We start from the raw sequence: 18,832 nt of genomic DNA, 5'->3' as shown, positions 1-18,832 counted from the left end.
TGACTCTGACGTCAAACATTGTCACCTTAAATGTCTTCAAACACATGTTTTTTTTTAGATTACTGACTGAATGTTAGACATACAATGAAGGGTAATCCCACTTTAATACTGATAGGTAAGGTTCTGCTGTCTAAGAACAAAAAAGCCTGTGAAGCTGACACCAACTACCGTACAGCAAACATCAGAGGTCAAAAGTGTGAAAATGAAAGACTTGTTCTAAAACCACCTCGCTGACAGAAAATAAAAGGCCGATTTTGTTCGTGCTTCCGAGGTGTGGTGGGTGGTTGTCCAAGGAATGAGGGCACACTTACTCTTCCAGAACTGACTCAGGCTTACATACAACATCTTTTACAACTCTTTGTCCACATAAAGAGAAGCCTTTAATTGATAAAATCCTCTTTTGTTGCAATTACATGATTGAACAGTGAAAGTTTTGCTACAGTTCTAGCTTTGGAAATATTTTATTTCCCTTCATTATGTTTTACCTAACTGTATGATGCCAAGATAAACAGTAGTGTTTGGGAAAAACCACTGGGCAGTCAGGCATCTTGGCCGACCTGCTTCTCCTTTAATCTTATTCTAACAATTTTTTAACCTTTGAAACTTTTGTTTATCAATCTATATTTCCATTTTTTTTAGTAATGCTTAAGAGTTTGTCACTGGTTGGTTTATTTCAGTGACAATTTTAAGCATTTTGAACCCTTAAGACACTATTTCGCTATTTAGAAAAAAAATAAATAAATCTCAAGATAGTTTCTGATATACTTTGTGACACTTCCTAATAAATTTCTGATAATCAAAAGTTACTTTTTGAACATTCTCAATAAATTGTGTCTGGAGCTGGATAAGTTACAGCTGCTGCTATGATTCCTACTGCTGAAGAGGAGTGACATGTCTGCCAATAATGAATCTGAAAATGATGTAGGATATGAGAAATGAACAGGACTTTGAAAACAGCAGCAGAAAGTCGGATGATCATTGTATTTTTGACTTCAGTGTCACTTTTAAATAGAGTTTCGTTTCAACTTCCTGCATTTCCAACAGTAATCTAATGTGATGTATTGGTAAAGATAAAAGTGGTAGGAGGGTACACTTGTATCTTTATTGTATCTATGCTTTTTTTATTTGCCAAGATTACAGTACATGATAAAATATGCAAATGTCAAAGATGGCTACAACACCCACTGTTCCAGGCAGGAACAGCTCTGGAGAAAATTAAGAGACCCCTTAAAATAATCAGTTTCTCTGACATTACCTTTTATAAGTATATGTTTGAGTAAAATAAACATTGTTCTTTTATTCTATGAACTACTGACAACATGTCCAATTCGAAGCAAAAACTTAGTATTTATTTGCAGAAAATGAGAAATGGTCAAAATAGCAAAAAAGATGCAGAGCTTTCAGACCTCAAATAATGCAAGGAAAACAAGTTCATATTCATTTAGAAACAACAATACTAATGTTTTAACTCAGGAAGAGTTCAGAAAACAACATTTGGTGGAATAACCAAGATGTTTTCAATGGGATTCAGTGCAGTGGCCTCTTAATTTTTTCCAGAGCTGTATATATTCCAAACTGTGGTTCAAAAGATCTTGTGAGCACTGAAAACACTGCCAATGTTTTTGAGCAGCCATTTTCAGAAAATCCAATATCCATGTATGGCATGTTCTCTTGTCTTACCCATTTTGAAGAGTGACTGGGAGGACAGACCTTTGTGCAGTAAGTGATGGATCACTAAATATATACCAACACTGATCAAATCTTACAATTATCAGGGACTAATCTAACGGAGAAAAAAGTTAAAGATTTTTTGTAATGTGAAATGTTCCCCTCAGAATAAAAATGTTAAAGTAAAAAAAAAAAATTAATGGGGAATGTTTCTGAAAAAAAAAGATCCCTGTATTCTACTGCTTTTTACAAATCTTTATCAGTGGTCCCAGAAAATGTGCAGGGCACTGTACATACAAATTATGGTCGAACTGTTGTTTGTTCTTTGTTAGAAAAGCAGCTCTACTTGCTAATGAGTGTGATAAAAGCCACAGGTTCTTTCCACCAACTATATATATAAACAACTAAAAAGGAACATGTTGAGTAAAATCCTAACGCAGCCAGGTTTGCGAATGGCAGGCGTGTGATTGTAGGAGAAGCTCATCAAGACTCAAAGGATGACAGACTCCGCCATCTGCACACGGATGTCACGCATGAGTGGCCGGTAAAAAGTTGTAAATGATGAGAAACTTTTTCTTTATTTTTCACAGTTTGGGGCGTAAAGGTGCGGAGAGGCAGCTGTGGCAGAGATACAGCGTGGGTGTGGGTTGCAGTGGAGCGAGGCCTTTCATGGGGAGATAAGGTGAGGCAGCGGTGGGCACCGCTGCAACGGCTGTTACGCCTTGCGTACGCTTTGTGTACACACAGGGTGTTAGGAGCTGTCAAACAGGTACGGCTCAAGCTTGATCTGAGCCATGATTGATCGCACAAGTTCAGGTGGAGTTCACGGGAGGTCTCGGGTATCATTGGTGAAATGAGTGACAGACACAAAATAGGGTGATGGAATATTATCAGGAAGCCATTTGTAATGCGGGGCGAGCCTGGATCTCTGAGGGGTGTTGTCTCTCTGAAATGAAGTCATCCATCACCTCCGCTTCATATTTGATTAGGTCATGAGAGGCTTTTAAAAGAGAAAGCAAGCCTTTGTGGGGCAACAACCACATATGGAGGATGTGGTGTGAAAGAATGCTTTAGAAAAATATTGCTTTAGATGTAAAGACTGAAGAAAGCAGTTTTAGAAAAACATGGTGAGGAGTAAACTGAAACAACTTTCACTTTCCTTTTCTGTCACTTTTAGTAAAGGAGTTACAATTTTATAGCTATAATTCTTTGTCTTATTTTCCTGTATAGATTTTGTTTTTGGCGTTTTGGTAAATTCCTAAAATTTTTTATACATATAACAGTAAAACCTCTGCTTGACTAGTTGTAGTTTTTGATATGGGTGACATGGCTCAGTTCCCAGGGTGGCATCATGTCAGGAGTGGCACACTTGAAACAACAAAAACATTATCTATCTTTTTATTCCTGCACACGTTTTTGATGGGCACTAAAAAAATGACCTTTTATTGTTATAACAGACTTCTTTTTTTTTTCTAAATCTTAAATATTTTGCCTAGTCAAAGATAATTGTGAAGTCAATTTCATATGGCGTTTTGTCTTTCACAATAAAATTTAGTCTTACATCCTAATACAAAGAAATGGTCTGGAGAAACTTGGACAAAGTTATTTTTAATAATTTGTTAAACTTTTATTTATGAAAATGGGTAATCCTAATGTTCTAGTTTCATTCTTGGAAACCAGACATTTTCTATCCTCTCCTGTTGTAAGTTTTATTGTTTCACCCCAAATAAGTGCTTAAATATATGTATAAGTAATAACTTGCGGACTGGTTGCAATGTGCAGATAAGTGTGAGGGTAATCGTCATTGTTGTGAGTATAAAGGCCGTTAAAAGGTTAAAACATGTTTGTTTTAAAAACCATTTTAAAGTTCAGTTTTTGATTCCTGCTAATCAAAGTATACTGAAATGAAGAGCTGAAATATACCACTATAATGACTGTGGAGGAGTTTCACTTTTTGAATTAAATTGCTGAAACAATTGAGCTTTCTGGTGACATTCTGAAGTATTTAGATGAACTTGCATTTTTTTTAAATCATATATGCATTTCTTTCTTCCACTCAACTTTCCATCCATAGCTGCAAAACTGTGTGCGTCCACCTTCCTTAGCAATTACGTTTTAAAGATTATTGTATGTTCTTATAAAGTTATTTTTTTCAGCTAACTTTAAAGAAGTCTTTTGAAATATATAATTGTGTGTGTAATGCATTTGACGGAGCTGCATTTTTGAGTTGTAATGGATATAAAGGAGCTTTTCAGTGATAGTTTAATTTATTGAAATGTACCTGAATGTTACGACCGGCGTGTGATTCAAGCAACTTCATTCATTTTTCTTTTTCTTTTTTTTGTTGTGAGATATTTCAAACTTCTTCCAGCGACCAGAGCGGAAGCTGTGAGGCAGAAAAGCCAGAGAAAAGCAGAGAGTGACAGAAAGCAGCCGCGGCACACACAGCCCCGGCTCCTGTGTCTTTTCTCTGGCCTCTGTTCCTTTAATAAACTCATGGTTATCTAGTGTAACAAATGTCTCGCTGCCATCATCAAGTCCAGGCGAGGAGGGAGGAGTTTTTAATGTTCAGTTTGTTCTATGGATCGATGTCTGCTGGCATCGCCTCTCCCCCTCCGCCTGCACCGTGCGTAATCCACCGTACCATTACCAGAAAGCCTTTTCTTCATTTTTACGCGCACATTTTTATCCACGGACGGAAGAAAACCACAACAGCCGCTCTGCCCGGACTCTCTGACTGACTGACACACGTCGATCAACGTACGAAGCACTGATGGACAAAAGCGGATGGTGAAAAGAGACGACTCGCAGCTCGGAGGAAGAGGAAGAAGAGGAAGGTGAACAGAGAGAGCCCGCGGTTGAAACATCTGCTCCTCGCTTTTGAAAACGATCCCTTCTTTGGATTCTTTTCTTTCTTCTTTTTTCTTTTTTTGTTAAAAAACGCACCGAGCAACTCGGGGAGGGAGAAATAGAGACTTAACACACACTCCGCACTCTCTGCTCCGTGTGCGTGCGGTTGAGTGTGTGTGGGTGCGCGCGCGTGTGTATGCATGGACTATCGTACAGACCGCATTCAGATTTCACCTGGACACAGTGAAGTGAGCTGCGACTCCAGAAAGAGAAAGAAAAGCAAAAATGCCACGGAGGAAGCAGCAGGCTCCCAAACGGGCTGCGGGTAAGCGACAAAAAGAGAACCTTCTTAACACGAGTGGGATTTTTTTTTTCTTTTCTGTGTGGAAACCGGTTTTAAACACAATTCAAACTTTAATCCAGTGGGACCCCCCCTCCTCCGTCACCCCTCCGCCTCCTTCCGCCTGTGTGTCCCAAGGAGCCCCCAGCTAAGCAGGAATTTTGTAGTTTATTCAGGACAGAGTTATATAACTGTAAATAATCTGAACGCAGACTCCGAACAGCTGTATTTTCTTCAGGGACGTCCGGATGGGACCCATCAGGGTTCACTTTGGGCTCAGGTCCAATGTGATAGCAGCAAGGTGGGGGGTACATGTAGCATAAAACAAATGATCCAAACAGTTATGAGGGGGGGAAATAATAATATGATAAATGAAGTCATGAGTTTGGTAAACAACAAATAAAATGCATAACTTGATCTAATTGTTTTTCATAAACCTAAAGCTGCTAAAGTAAATAATACTGATTTGTACTTCTGGAATGATATATATACATATATTTATTCATTGTTCTTCTGATTAGGACGATTAGACTTAAGCAGAAACATAAAAAGCTGATACAGAACTAAGTGGTAGTTTTTTGCTGAATGTTAATCATTTATGTTATTCTCTGTCTTCTTGAGCAGCAGTGGAAGTATAATAATATGTTATTAGCCGGGTAAGTTGGGCTACCTGCTGTTTTAACCAGCGAGCAGCTTTTAGTTTTTACTTTCACAATTGTAAATATTTACACAATTAGAATATTTGTTTTTTGTAAGTGAGTGAAAAGTATAGTTCCCTTCTTTTAGCCAGCTGACTGGCAGTGTGCAGCAGCAGGCGGGGGAGGGAAAGGTTAAGGTTACTCTAAAGTCGGGGGAAAAATCTGGTCACTTTGGTTCTTTCTCTTTAGCAGATAGTAGGAACGTATTCAGGGAAAATCTAAGTGATTTGAAAAGTCAATTCCTGAATGCCCGGCCCATGTTTAAAAGAGTTAAAGGCATAATTGTTGTTTATTTCTTCCTTTATGATGCTAAAAGCAGCCGCAGGGCGTTTATTCACTCACTGTTTACAAACTTTTTCTCAGACCTGAATAAAAAACAACAAAATCTCTGAGGGTGTTTCGATTTGACCCGCATGAAGAAGAGAGGGGCTGAAAGATGTGCTGCTGCCGCTGTATCCGTAGCAGATGAACTCTGTATGAACTCTTCATAATCTTATGGACAAATGGAGAATGGGTTGCACTCCCTCTCACACACACACACACACACACACACACACACACACGCATACACACTTACTTATGTGAGGTTTATCCAGGAGAAAAAGAGTAAAGCACACCTCTACAACACACTGATTTGTTTTGTTTTGGGGTTTTTTCGTACAGAAGGTCACATCATTTGCTTGTGGAAATCATCATCTTCATCTTCTGATGCTTTTTTTATGATCTCATGTTTACAGCAATAGAAAGAAAAAATGTAGAAAAATTTTGACCACAGTCACACAACTCAACGTAACGCCGCCTCTTTCATTTCCTGCACTCCATTTTTCCTGAAAGTTCCCTTAAAACAAACAGCTTCAGCAGTGATGGAGCTGCTGGATTAAACCCAGATTGATCAAGGGCATTCCGGCGTTCTGAGGATGCAATTACTTGGTTGTGGTGCGTCGAGGAGTTATCAGTCTTTATTACGGCTGCGGATGTAGCAACCAGATGGCGATTGTTCTCTGCCAAATAATAGCATCTCTTTGCAGCCGCTTAAGATACTGAGACCCTTATCTGCCCGACACACTCTCAGTTTACACACACGCTCGCTCACACAGCCATACATTCGCACAGTAAATATTTTTTTCTCTCCTCCCCCCCCACCTTACACCCCAAGGCTTCGGAAAAGCCGCCTTTTCTGCAAAACAATGCCCCCAGCTTTTATTCGGAGAACTTTTGAGAAGATGCCTAAGTGATCCCTTTACACGCTCTCAGCTGCCTCGCCTGTACTCTGGTAAATGTGTCAGCCCTACAGAGAAATAAGCCTTCCAGAAGAGTTTCTTCATTGTTGAGGTAATTGTCTCCTCTTTGACAGGCACATTCATCAGTGGCTTAATGGTCAATCAAAAGTTGGCAGGCAGAGTGTTTTCATTCTTTCCTATCCACTACATTAGGAATACTTAATCAAAATGTCTCCCGGTAATGGCTGTGAAGAGTTCATGACTGACTGATCCGTTGTCTGTGCCGATAGAAAATTAACAGCTCGGCACCGGAGAGATGTGGGCCCGCAGATAAACAAATTGTGCATTAATATTTCATCTTCAAGACCTGGGATGTGCTATCAAGCGGTGGAATATTCCTGGGCTGTGTTGTCATTTTTCTCGCTTTTTTTTTTGCCCCCCTCCCCTTTTCACTTCCCCCCACAACTACTCACCCTTCTTCCCCCCTCCCTCTCTCCTGTATTCTTGAAGGCTCTTTGCAGCTGTAACTCATTTCACTTGATGACTTTACTGGGGTTACAGAGAGTGACGACAAATTGATTACCTGGCAGAGCAAGAACGGAGCGAGGAGAGGCGCGGGCTGACAGTCATGTTATAATAATATGTTTAATGATGTGTGGAGGGGGAACAAGGAGAGAGCAGTATTGGAATAAGGGTATGGAAGATGCAAAGGAATAGGTTTCATTTTTTTTTCTTTTTTTTTTGTCTTTGGTGGCGCTCTTAAAGATGCAGCATCTCTCTCTTGGTGAAAATTGTTTTTTTTCTTTTTTCTCCAAAACGAACCCCATTGCCAGTTTAGACATTTATCCTCCGGATTCAGCATCCTGTTTGCTTGTCCTTTTTTAAGGATTGTAATATCACAACCCTCCTCCTCCCCCCTCCCTTTCCACAAATACCTAGTAATATTTGTGAACGCTTGCACAAGTAAAGGCCAGTTATTCACAGATTTACTTCCTTTGCAAACATGGTCTGTATGGTAATTTAGAATGCCAATTACTCACCGGTGCAGAATAGGCTGCACTAAAGCTTTGCTTTATTACTGGGCAGGCATCACAAAGCCAGAGGCTAACAGGCCGCCGTGTCCAAGATGGAATTTGTGTATCAGGTTTATATACGGTGTAAACACGAAGCCCTATAAGTGCTCGGGATGCATTTTTGAGTGAAGGGGGCCATATGTTATTCTGTGGCCGTGGGAGTACTCCCCTCACAGTTTTTTTTTCTTTTCTTTTTTTACAATAGCTCCGTGCTTCAAGCCGTTAGCCCAATTTGCTGTTAACAAGATAAATTGGAGAACAGACAAAGGCATTAAGTGTTGCAGTGCCAGCGAGTGACTGACAGCAGCTTGTGGGAATTGGCTAGCAGAAACTCCTCCTAAGTGGTTTGTTCAGGAAAAACATCCTACGATCAAGGCAGATGTTGTTTATCCAGTTTAAGTAGAAAAAGGGAAGTAGAATCGGGATGAGAAAATCTGCGGGGAAAGCAGCAGAAAACGTGAAGCCTGGAAATATCAGATTAGGACTCGTTCAGTTGTCTCTGTTTTTCTTTAGATCAGAGGTATACTAAATTTCAAAGAAGTTTGAGAAAAAATAAGCAGATAAAAAGTAATCTGTGTGTTTAGAAAACACTAGAAAATTTGTTACTTTTGTCATTTTGTGATTTTATTTTTTCTCCTGAGTTTGAAAGAACCTTATGTTGACTCTAAATCCACGTCTGTTGTGACCCGATTCTGCTGGGTCTGTCGGATTCTTAGTTTGTTTATTTTCTGTTCTCACAGCTTAGATTGAAGTGGGTATGATTTCACAAACAATTTGTGTTGAATTACAGTGGAAAGTGAAAGACTTTGGCCACTTTTGAATAAAAATCGTTCATTAATCTCACAATTCAACTCTTGTAAGAGACTTTTAAGTATATTTTTAAGTATTTGCTCGAATGAGGCCTGGGCCAGCATGGGATCCTTGTGGTATGATAAACATGGGCAGCATTCACACTGCTGCAAAAATAAGCAAACATTTATTCTTACAGTAAATCTCCAATATTTATTTTAATTTGGATTATGATGCATATATTTATAAAAAAAATATAGAAGATTGTTGCTTGTTGCACAGTATTTACTTAATTTATTTATTTCCTTTAGCATATTTGCTCTTCATAGAGAAATACTGGGATTATAATATGTTGAAATTAGCAGGTTATTTGTCAATTTGCCTAGATAGCTAGCCTGCAGTCTGCTGCTTAACAGTTATGCCAATTGTAGTTTTACACCTGTAGTTTTGTAACATCATAACATTATTAGAAACTAATAATGGCGGTATTTTACTTTCCACGTCAGCTAAATTTGAATTTGTTGTAAACACAGAAAATGTCTGATAGTCGTCTTTCTGTCAGCTGCTTGGAACTGAGCAGCAACAAGCAGAGGAGGGGGAGATGTATTCATTGACTTTCCTCTGGTCACATTTGTACATTGTCTTGCTATATTATAGCCAGTGCCGTAAAGGTGATAGAAATTGTGCTCCTTTTTAAAAATAATTACTGTAAATGTGATAATATATGCACAGTAAAAAAAAAAAAAAAAGAATAAATTTTGCAGTTACTTTTATTCCTTGTCTTATTCCACCATTTGGACACATAATTTTGATGACTTTTTTTTTTTTTTTGCATTTGTTTTATCCAAGGACTTATTACAATTCTCAGAGGGCAAATTGCAATCACTAAGGATTGCTTGGAAGCAATATTCGGTTGAATATTATATTTCAACCCTCATGCAGTTCTGCTATGCAGATCGATAATATATTTGACCACTTGTATGGACTCCTATTGCCTTTAATGGCCAAATCTAATGTATATTTTTACTGTTTGATGTCTTAAAGCTCACAGAGTGGAGAGGAGGTTTTAAAATGGCACAGATAGAAAAGAGCCAGAGAAATGTAGGTTAATCAGAACTGGTGTGATCATTTTAGAAATAGTATTGCAATTAGATGTTTTCCTGATATTGTGCGGGTCGTTTATCACAAAATTTTAAATTAAGAAGTTGTTTTTACTTTTTTATATTTGAGTTGAAATTAAATTTCTGATTTTAAAGCACAATTAATTTCTGGTGTAGGTAAAGAGGATTGTTTTGTTTTTATTTGTCAGATGTTTCTACTGTAATAATCATTGCAAATTCTGTCAAAACATAACAAATGACTCATTTATTTCTTTTTGATGTTTGAAAATCCTCTGAATTCAGGAAGGAATCCATAAAAACAAGGAGGAAAGCCTCCCGTTTGGCCTTGAAAATCATGCTACAGTTGAAGCAGTTTTAAGATGCATTTTTTATCAGCTCTGAAAAGCCTGTTTAACACCAGATCACATACCTTTGGGTTCGTTAGTGTACTTCTTTCAAAGCCTTAAGAGAACTTTAGATAAAGTTACAGGGGAGCATTATCATTAGCAGTCATTAAAAGTGTGTGTTTTCTCTGAGCTGCATCTCTGAATTCATGTCAACAAGGCGAATGTTTTGTTTTGATCAAATCCAGCCTTGAAATTTTTTAGTAGCTTGTGAGCAAAAGCAAACTTTCACTTTGTTGCAAAGCTTGCAATTCTCCAACTTTCAAGCGCTCCCATAGAGACGCTCCTTAATAACTTTCTCCTCATCAGCTAGTTTTGTGTCTGCAGCAGGGAAAAAAAGTAGCATGGAGTCAGGTGGTGTGAGGATGATCTCGGTGCGTTTTATCATACATGTAGGTGACAGGTTTAGATAGCGAGTGGCTTGTGGAAGCCTTTTGTTTGCGCGCGAGGCCAACGAGGCGGTGCGCTGTCTAGGTGATAAGAAGTGAGACTCCCGTTGCCCTCCAGCGCAGTGATCTCACTCTCCTGTGTGGAAAAAAAAACAGCCTGTTATGATGGGTCTCAAGGCAAGTTTCCTGCGCCATGTTGCACCTCTCTACAGCAACCGCTCATTCACCTCTCCTTCCCTCTGAGACCTGTACTAGTTTCCAGGCAAATGACACAATTTGATATGCCGTCGGAGGTGATTCATGTGGATAATGTTTCCGTGTGATCATTGCTGCAGAAAAGCCACTATTTCTTGTTATGTTTTTCATTTTTTTTTCTCTCTTTTACTCATTAAGCCTGACAATAACTGGAATATTGGGAGAGTTTATTGCGGGGAGGCTGAAACTCATTATTTCTGCCAGACATTCCAAGTACAAAAGAAATTATGTTATGGTATTTTGTCGAGGTCCCTACAGATATAATGATTTACAGAGGAATATGAGGAGGAGACTTTATAGCTTAGATTGTTCATTTATGTGGATTTAGAGGATAAGAGTGCAAGGCAAGCTTGTAGTTAATACAGTAGCACAGTGGGCCTGCTATTGATTTCCACAGAGCAGGTACGGTTTGTCGTGGTTTATGGTAAAACTCACTGCAGCTCATATGCTTTGTGTTATTCCAGTGATATTCATTTCCCACTACAGTTTAGAACTTGGTAATTTATATCCTCTGCAGTTGTGTCAACACATAATCTGTGTCCATACAAAGTTGAGATGATTTAAGTGAAGACATCCATCTTGTAGTAGTTGACCTACATGCGTAGTCAGGCAGAGGGCATGTATGCAGGCCATATGGTTTGGAGGTTTCTCGAAAACAATCACAGCCGGATCAGGTTAGCCTAACCGGAGATGTCTTTCTGAAAGAGGTCCTTAGGAGCTTTAAAAATCAGGCCTCTCTGATTTCAGACAGGCAGCGAACGGGCTGCCGTTCCTCTTGTGCTTTCATTCAAATACAAGAACACTCAATGCATTTCTCCATAGCGTAATTAAAATAATCAGGATTTCAATCTAAAAAAAAAAAAAAAAGCATGGACCAGTTACTTGTAGCAAGCATGCCAAGCTTTTAAAAATACCCACAGCATTTAAAATCACAAATTTTCCATCATGCTGTTCCTACAGTTGGTTCTACAGAAAGTTCTTTTATGAAAGGAAGTTTTCTTCTTGTTTGGAGCAGATTTGCCCTGGACTGAACCTCCCTTACCTGTTTCGGCTTAGCATGTAATGAAAGGAAATTTTAACATCATGATTAGGCTCACAGTGTGCAAATTTATCACAGTTCTAAATATTAGTTTCGCTAAAATGTGTTAAAATTATGCAAGGAGTGTTATTAGAGGCTGAAGTTAATGCACAAGAGCAGCTTAAATGTAATCAGTTTTAATTTTATTATTGGTAGAAGTAGCGGTGGAAGTAATAAGACCATATAGTATGTTATTTATATTAACAGTCAAATTACCTTTGTTTAATGTTGTCACAGACAATTACAGTCTGCAGCTGAACACACAGATCTCCCTGCATTGAGACTGTTGAGTTTATATGAGCAAAGAGGAAACTCTAAGCTGTTTCATTAGCTTTTAAATATCTTATATGTGCAGTTCATTTATGCGAAGGGCTTTTCTTGTGGAGGACTGCAGGAAGTTTTGTCTTTGTCTCTTTGATGAATTAATGCGATTAACAAAATAGAGGTAATTCAGCTAAAAAAAAGTGTATTATCTTGGAGCATAAGCAGACTCTTGGTAATTCTGACAAGCTGGGGAGAAATCCAACAGGCAAAGCTAGTTTATTTTTATAGGACATTTTAGCAACAAGCAATTCAAGCTGCTTTACATGACGAGGACACAAAAAACTTAATCTTTCCTCAAATGTCATCAACAGAATGATCAAAAATCATCATAAAATATTGGAAAGAAGACTAGGTTTAATCTATGTTCCAGTTATTAAGACAAATACCACCACATACAGCCTAACAGAAATAACTCGCCTTGTAGCTGTATTGTGTCAGCGGACCATTCCTGTAGTTTATGTACGTACCTCATGAAGTAAAACTGAATTTTAATAGTCTTCCTTGGCAGTTATAAAGTCTAAAATGCTGCTGTGTTTAATATTTAGCATTCATTGGTGGTTGAAATGTCTGTTATATACTCAGAGATACTGCGTTTGATAGATGAGAAAAAAAATGGAGTGTGTAAAGTCATTTTATTATATATGCGTTTAATGGTGATTTAATTTTAAAGTGATTACACAACAGTCATGAATAGTTTAATACCTGGTTTCAGGAAACTATTAGTCATTCCTGTACATTTCTGTAGTTAACCAGAAATAATGTTGGTCATTTGAAAAGTTATGGGTGGAAGCTAAAGGGATGCCTCCCATTAATGTTATTACCAACTTGGCATTTCCATTATGTAGCTGACTGCAGAACTGTTACATCAGCAGATAGCTCTGCTAACGACCAGTTAATAAAAGTTTTTTCGACTCTGTGTTATTCTACACAGGCAGCAACAAATTCAAAAATTGTAAAGCTCTGCAAAAATAAAGCTGTTGATTGGAAAAACTTCCAAAACTGGTTTGTTATTCATTTTCTTGAGTCAAATTATAGGTAACATTTTTATAATGTAATTTAGCAGCAATAATTAGAAATCGCTGCTATTCTGTGCTAAATAAAAGGAAGGTAATCATGTTACACTTTAAATTTTATTTTTACTGTTACCTTGAGAATCTCACCCCAGCCTATTCCTACTGCTAAAGTTAAACTTCACCTGATGCACGGCGATGTTAAACTTCTGCTAATGAACGTGACATTTCTCTTTAATACGCGAGCGCCTAAAGACGGAGAAAACATTAATCTTAAGTTATCCGGCGGTGTACCTGATTTGCTTCTTATCAAATCCTTAATGAGCTTCAATTAAGATTTATTATGCAAATTAACCCTCAGCTGCAGCAGACTGCGGGAGCAGGAGCTATGACAATATTGTGCTAATGGCGTGATCTGTAACAATTACAAAGGTAAACTGCCGTCGCACTGCATGCTCCGCGAGTCTCTGGGAGGTCAGACTGCTAAATATGCAGTCAGGTGTTGTGGAGGTTTGGAAAATTATTTATCAAGTTTCTGCTGAGGTGCATTGTAGAAATCAGCAGATCTAATTGTGAGTATTAAATTGCACATACAAAATACACACCATATGTATGTCTTGCGCTTATTATTAATGAAAAATAGAATAGCTTATTGGACTAGCAGTGACAACGTTTTTTCTAATTGTTGTGCTTTAATAAGCAATAAATACCAACTCCCAACCAGTATGGGTTTTCTGATTGCTATGGTTACCACTAATGATGAGGTCACAGCCAGACTCTGTGCTGCTGGACGCTTTACTCTTCCACTGTATGAAGCTGCGAACCTTGCACCTTTTGTAACTTCATTTAGCACCAGGCTGATGGCTTCCTGACAGCTTTATGGCCGACATGTTTTACGAGTCGTCATGCAGTACAATTACATGGAAGCTAATTTGATGAATCCAGTCAATGTTCCAGCGTTGCTGTTCACCTCGATGGCCTCTGATCGTCTGTCTCTCTCTTCTGGGGTCAAACAGAGGCTTTCACTCTCTGTACAATCCAGCCACTCTCTGGCAGCAAAAAAAATGTCTCCCACTTTATGCCTGTTAATACTGCCAAGCTGCCTTTGGTGAAACTAAGTCCTATGATAGAGATCATCAGCCAGTTACAGCAGAACAATGGCACCAAATCAGCAGGTCACTCTTGAAAGTGAAAATTCGTCTCAATGAGATTTAGCAGTACAAGTAAAGGTGAAAAAAATAACTCTGTAAATCTTTCTTCTTGTTATAGCTCTGGAAAAAAATTTAAGAGATCACTTAAAATTATCGGTTTCTCTGATTTAACTTTTTTTTTATATATGTTGAATGAATATTGTCCTTTTATTCTATGAACTACGGACAACATGTCTCTGAAAATCCAAGAAAAATTTAGCGCTTATTTGCGGAATATGAGAAATGATCAAAATAATAAAAAATGCACCTCAAATAATGCAAAGAAAACAAGTTCATATTCATTTAGAAACAACAATACTAATGTTTTAACTCAGGAAAAGTTCAGAAATCAGCATTTGGTGGAATAACCAAGTGGTTTTCAATGGGGTTCAGTACTGTGGTCTCTATATTTTTTTTCCAGAGATGTATATATAAAATTTTAATTTGTATGTTTTATTGATGAAGCTATTTTGGGGTAACACAAACAAATAATCAAATTTACTGAGATTAAACATCCCAATAATATCATCATTCATATCATCCTGATATGTATTTTATAATTATATTTGAATTAAGCAAAACAATTATGGGCTAGAATTTAATGTCTGATTTAAATTTGTTGTAAATATTTATCATATAATTCCATTTAGATGTTGACTGATATATTTTGGGCTCTGATAAGTTATATGATCTTGTATAAGGATATCCACTGCTTCGAATTGAAACATTGCATACTAGGCACTCATGTCAAGGTAGTGTTAATAACTCAGAAGATGCCATGTGGCTTTTGGATAGCAAATAATCACCATATATTTTCTGCTGGTCTAAAGTGAATTAACAGACTTTAAATTAGTTTGCCAACTGCCTTTGACCAATGTCTTAGCTTTCAAAAGTTTGTTTAATAGTGGAGAAAAGACTCCAATGTGTCATAAAACCAGCACAATAAGTTGTGTGTTGCTGCTCTTCTCTCTACAGAAGCTCTGCTTTGAGGGGTAAAACTTCAGCTTTCTAATTAGCAGAGCTTTCAAATACTGACTGCCTCATTTGATAATTTTTGTTAGCAGCAAACAAGCTTTAATGTCAAACTGAATGTTAAGTGACAAGAATTAGTTTTCCCCCATAGCAGGGGGTCCAGTGGATCATGCACTCTATTAAACACATTATTATTCTGCCCCATGCATCTCTGAGGTGCACTTTGAATTCAAAATAAAGACTCTAATAAAATGAAAGTTCCCACTAATAGGTACTTTTTTGATAAAGTAATCCCTGAATGCAAACATGTAGCACCTTAAGAGGTTAATCTTATGTGTTTGCATAATAGATAAATTTCACATTTAATTATTATTATTATTATTATTTTGCAAAGCATTTGTCAAAAAATCTATACCATGTTGTACCCATGTGTAATGTGGGTGCTTTAAAATGCCAGAATAATGTTAAAACATATTAAATGGAAATTCTGTACATCTATTCTCAGATTTTTTTCCTTTGTTCCAGCCCTGATACTGAGCCTAAATTATGTCTGAGGCCCAATGTGGCTCGGTGTTAAGAAGCCTCTCCTTAGGGCTGTGCCTGCCTGTTTGTGTCTGCAGTATGTGCTGAGCTAGTCTGTTGAAACAGCTTAATTGATACTCATTAAACAGCAGTGACAGCTTAGGTGTCCGTGATGAATGTAGAATAATTCTGTTGTACTTACAGCTTGATTAAGGAGAAGCACACAACATGTCGGTGTTTTGTAGCCTATGGCTCGGACTCCTTGCTCTTTGCAGCTACTTAAAGTGATTTCTTGTCAGCTGCGCTACCTCCAAGCCAAATTTTGTAGTTAATCTGAAGCAAAAGTGTGTGAACGAAACAAACAACTTTTCAAAGTCTGCTTTCTAATATAGCACTTATTTGCATGTTGATTGAAAAAAGCTTTTCTCTTATTTGATTTGGATTTTAATAGATTGTGTGCAGAGTGCAACACCTACCAGTAAACTCTGTCTCAAAATGCGAAATATGATGACTTTTTTTGTGTTTATGCAGCACCGCTCTGGCATTTTCATACAATAATAAAGTCAATGGATGTCAGGCGGATGAAAAATGTGCATCTTGCATTATTTCAGTTAGAAATTAGAGGCAATTGGAATTGGTTCAAAATTGACTGTCTTTGTAATGAGTGCATGACGAATGGTCTAATTTAGAGAAGAAAATGAATGCTGGGAAACCAAAAATATTATTCTGCTGCATTTTATATGCCATGATATTCCATGAAGATGAACTAATTTCACTAAATACCCCATAAAATCTTCTCATAATATTTTTTCACATCATCATATCTCACATCTTGAAGATCAGGTCGCTGGGGGTTGCGGTAAATTTTCAGCTTATCACGTTGATCTGATTTGCCTTTTCTGTTGTCTTTTCTTTGACAAAACACTGCATTGGAATTGTTATTAGCCGCATGATTCAAGGCCACGGTGGCTTCTTTCATACTGAAGCAAAAAGAACCCTCTTCTCCATTTGAAGAACACATGAAAGATGGGGGGAATTTCCGCAGGGGATGGATTTACAACTTTATCCTCACATGATTAATATTACACAGGGAGGTCTTTGTACAGGAAGCAGCATGTCTAATTATGGCCCAACTGCGTCTCGACTGAGAGCAAACACTGTGCCAAAGGCTGCCGGTGGGGAGTACACCGCCACGTCACATGCATGGTTAATGTGGGCGTGGGGTGATGTCATCATCACCCAGATTTCACGACGCTGAGGCCGCAACCGACTGAGCAGCGGCAGTGGTCAGGCTTTTAGTAAAGTGCATCCATCTGGCGTTTGGTTTCTGGCTTCCCTGAAGCATTTTGGCATCTCTTTTTTCATTCTTTTTCAAGGTTACACATCCTCTACCAAACACATGATGATACCCCGTGACCTCACTGATGATAACTATAGTGTGTCTGCACGGTTAAGAGCAGATGCAGATTCATCACCCTCCCCACTTTTACAAGAATTTCAGGGACTCCGTGTCCTCCCACGATTGCCTGTTCGTCATATATCTCAGGCCAGACATCCGAGAGGTTGCTAGCTAGGCCAGCTATAAGTCATGTTGTCTATCAAGATGGGAGCATGTTTCTCTTGATTTTCAGCTGTTACTTGTAAACCAGAACAGCATTCTTAAGATTAACTGAGTGACAGTGAGGCCTCTAAAAGCAAACTATAATAGTGCAATATGTTACAGTCATATTTTATGGCTCTTAGTTTGTAAGGCCAAGTGTTTGTGTGTGTGGGTGTGTGTAAACAGATTGGATTAAGGTTCTAAGGAGCCTGCATTGGCCCTTGGGGAGTGTAGAAAATAATGGTGTTGTGTTGCTGCTGTTTTTCATTAAGGGGTAATGATAATGCAGGTGTACACATCACAATAAAACCTGGCCGGGCCTGGTCATTGTCACAACTGTGCCTTGCATGTGAAACGTTTTTGTTCTTAAACATCCGATCCAGTGGTGGATTCTTTTTGTGTGCACTGACAATGAAAACATTTCACTGCTGGATTTCACAAAATTCTACTTTCTTTTAAGGCATGCTGAAGAAAGCAATGGCAAGTTGGGTTTTGTTTAGTTTTTCGTTAATGACATCACAAGAGGAATCAGATCAATAGTAAAGGCTATGGCAGTCGAGCATCTAGAGGAGTAGCTTCTATGGAATTTGATTTGGGTGGCAAGGTGTTCAGGCCTAATTTTACTCATTTAAGCCTGACCTTTTTAATGCGCCCTTCAAGTCGTATCACTCTTAGTAGTTAAGCAATTGGTTGGTACTGTTGAGACGGTAACAGGTCTCAAGTACAGTACAGACCAAATGTTTGGACACAACTGTGTGTCCAAACATTTGGTCTGTATTGTATGTAATGACCTAAATGAACATTTTCACATCGGTTGCTAGTCTGACTAACACATAGAACAATGAAACAACCATGAATTATTTTCTTAAAATCATAAGGTGTAAAATCCAGCAAAAATATAATAGAGAACCCAAAAAATAAAATACTTGGAGAAATATGTTAATGCCGAATCTCTGAGTCAATTATACAGAAAGCGCTTTTCTTTTAAAGAACCACAAGTCTTTGCCTATATCTCTGCAGGTAGAGAAGTTTTATTTACTTCTGAAATAACCCAAAGTTACTCATTATAAAGTTCAACTTAAGAGGAATTTGTATGGTTATTATTACTACGATGCTTCATTAAACATTAAGAGCTTCTTATGAACCATTTACAGCCCATGATCCACAAACATTTCTTGTTAATAAATGAAACACACTCTTTAACGGGCGAAAATGCACATTTTTCTCAGGGTAGCAATTTGTGGCTAAGTTACTGCAAATGCCACTTGTTGGGATTTAATGTTATGAAATAAAAATAGAGGAACTTTTAAGCCATGTCTATGTACTTTTATTGACACGTTGTCAAGAAAC

At 38.0% G+C, this 18,832-nt stretch overlaps 1 protein-coding gene across 2 annotated transcripts in view; it reads left to right on the top strand.

Moving 5' to 3' along the window:
* LOC122832531 (teashirt homolog 2) overlaps positions 1 to 18,832 on the top strand; it is a 72,678-nt gene that overhangs the window by 14,029 nt on the left and 39,817 nt on the right. The window contains exon 3 of one of the 2 annotated variants that reach the window (XR_006370851.1): positions 2,259 to 2,350. Coding sequence is in view for 1 of the 2 variants with exons in the window: in XM_044119368.1 (XP_043975303.1) it covers positions 4,804 to 4,843 (40 nt within the window). In the remaining variant the exon portion in view is untranslated. Of the gene's footprint in view, positions 1 to 2,258; positions 2,351 to 4,067; positions 4,844 to 18,832 lie in introns of those variants that run through there. The other variant, XM_044119368.1, reaches the window with a different exon arrangement.

This window comes from Gambusia affinis, linkage group LG01 (assembly GCF_019740435.1).
Source record: "Gambusia affinis linkage group LG01, SWU_Gaff_1.0, whole genome shotgun sequence".
In the NCBI taxonomy this organism is placed as follows: Eukaryota; Metazoa; Chordata; class Actinopteri; order Cyprinodontiformes; family Poeciliidae; genus Gambusia; species Gambusia affinis.
The sequence above is the reverse complement of the archived record's forward strand: the minus strand, read 5'-3'. Positions and strand labels throughout refer to the sequence as shown.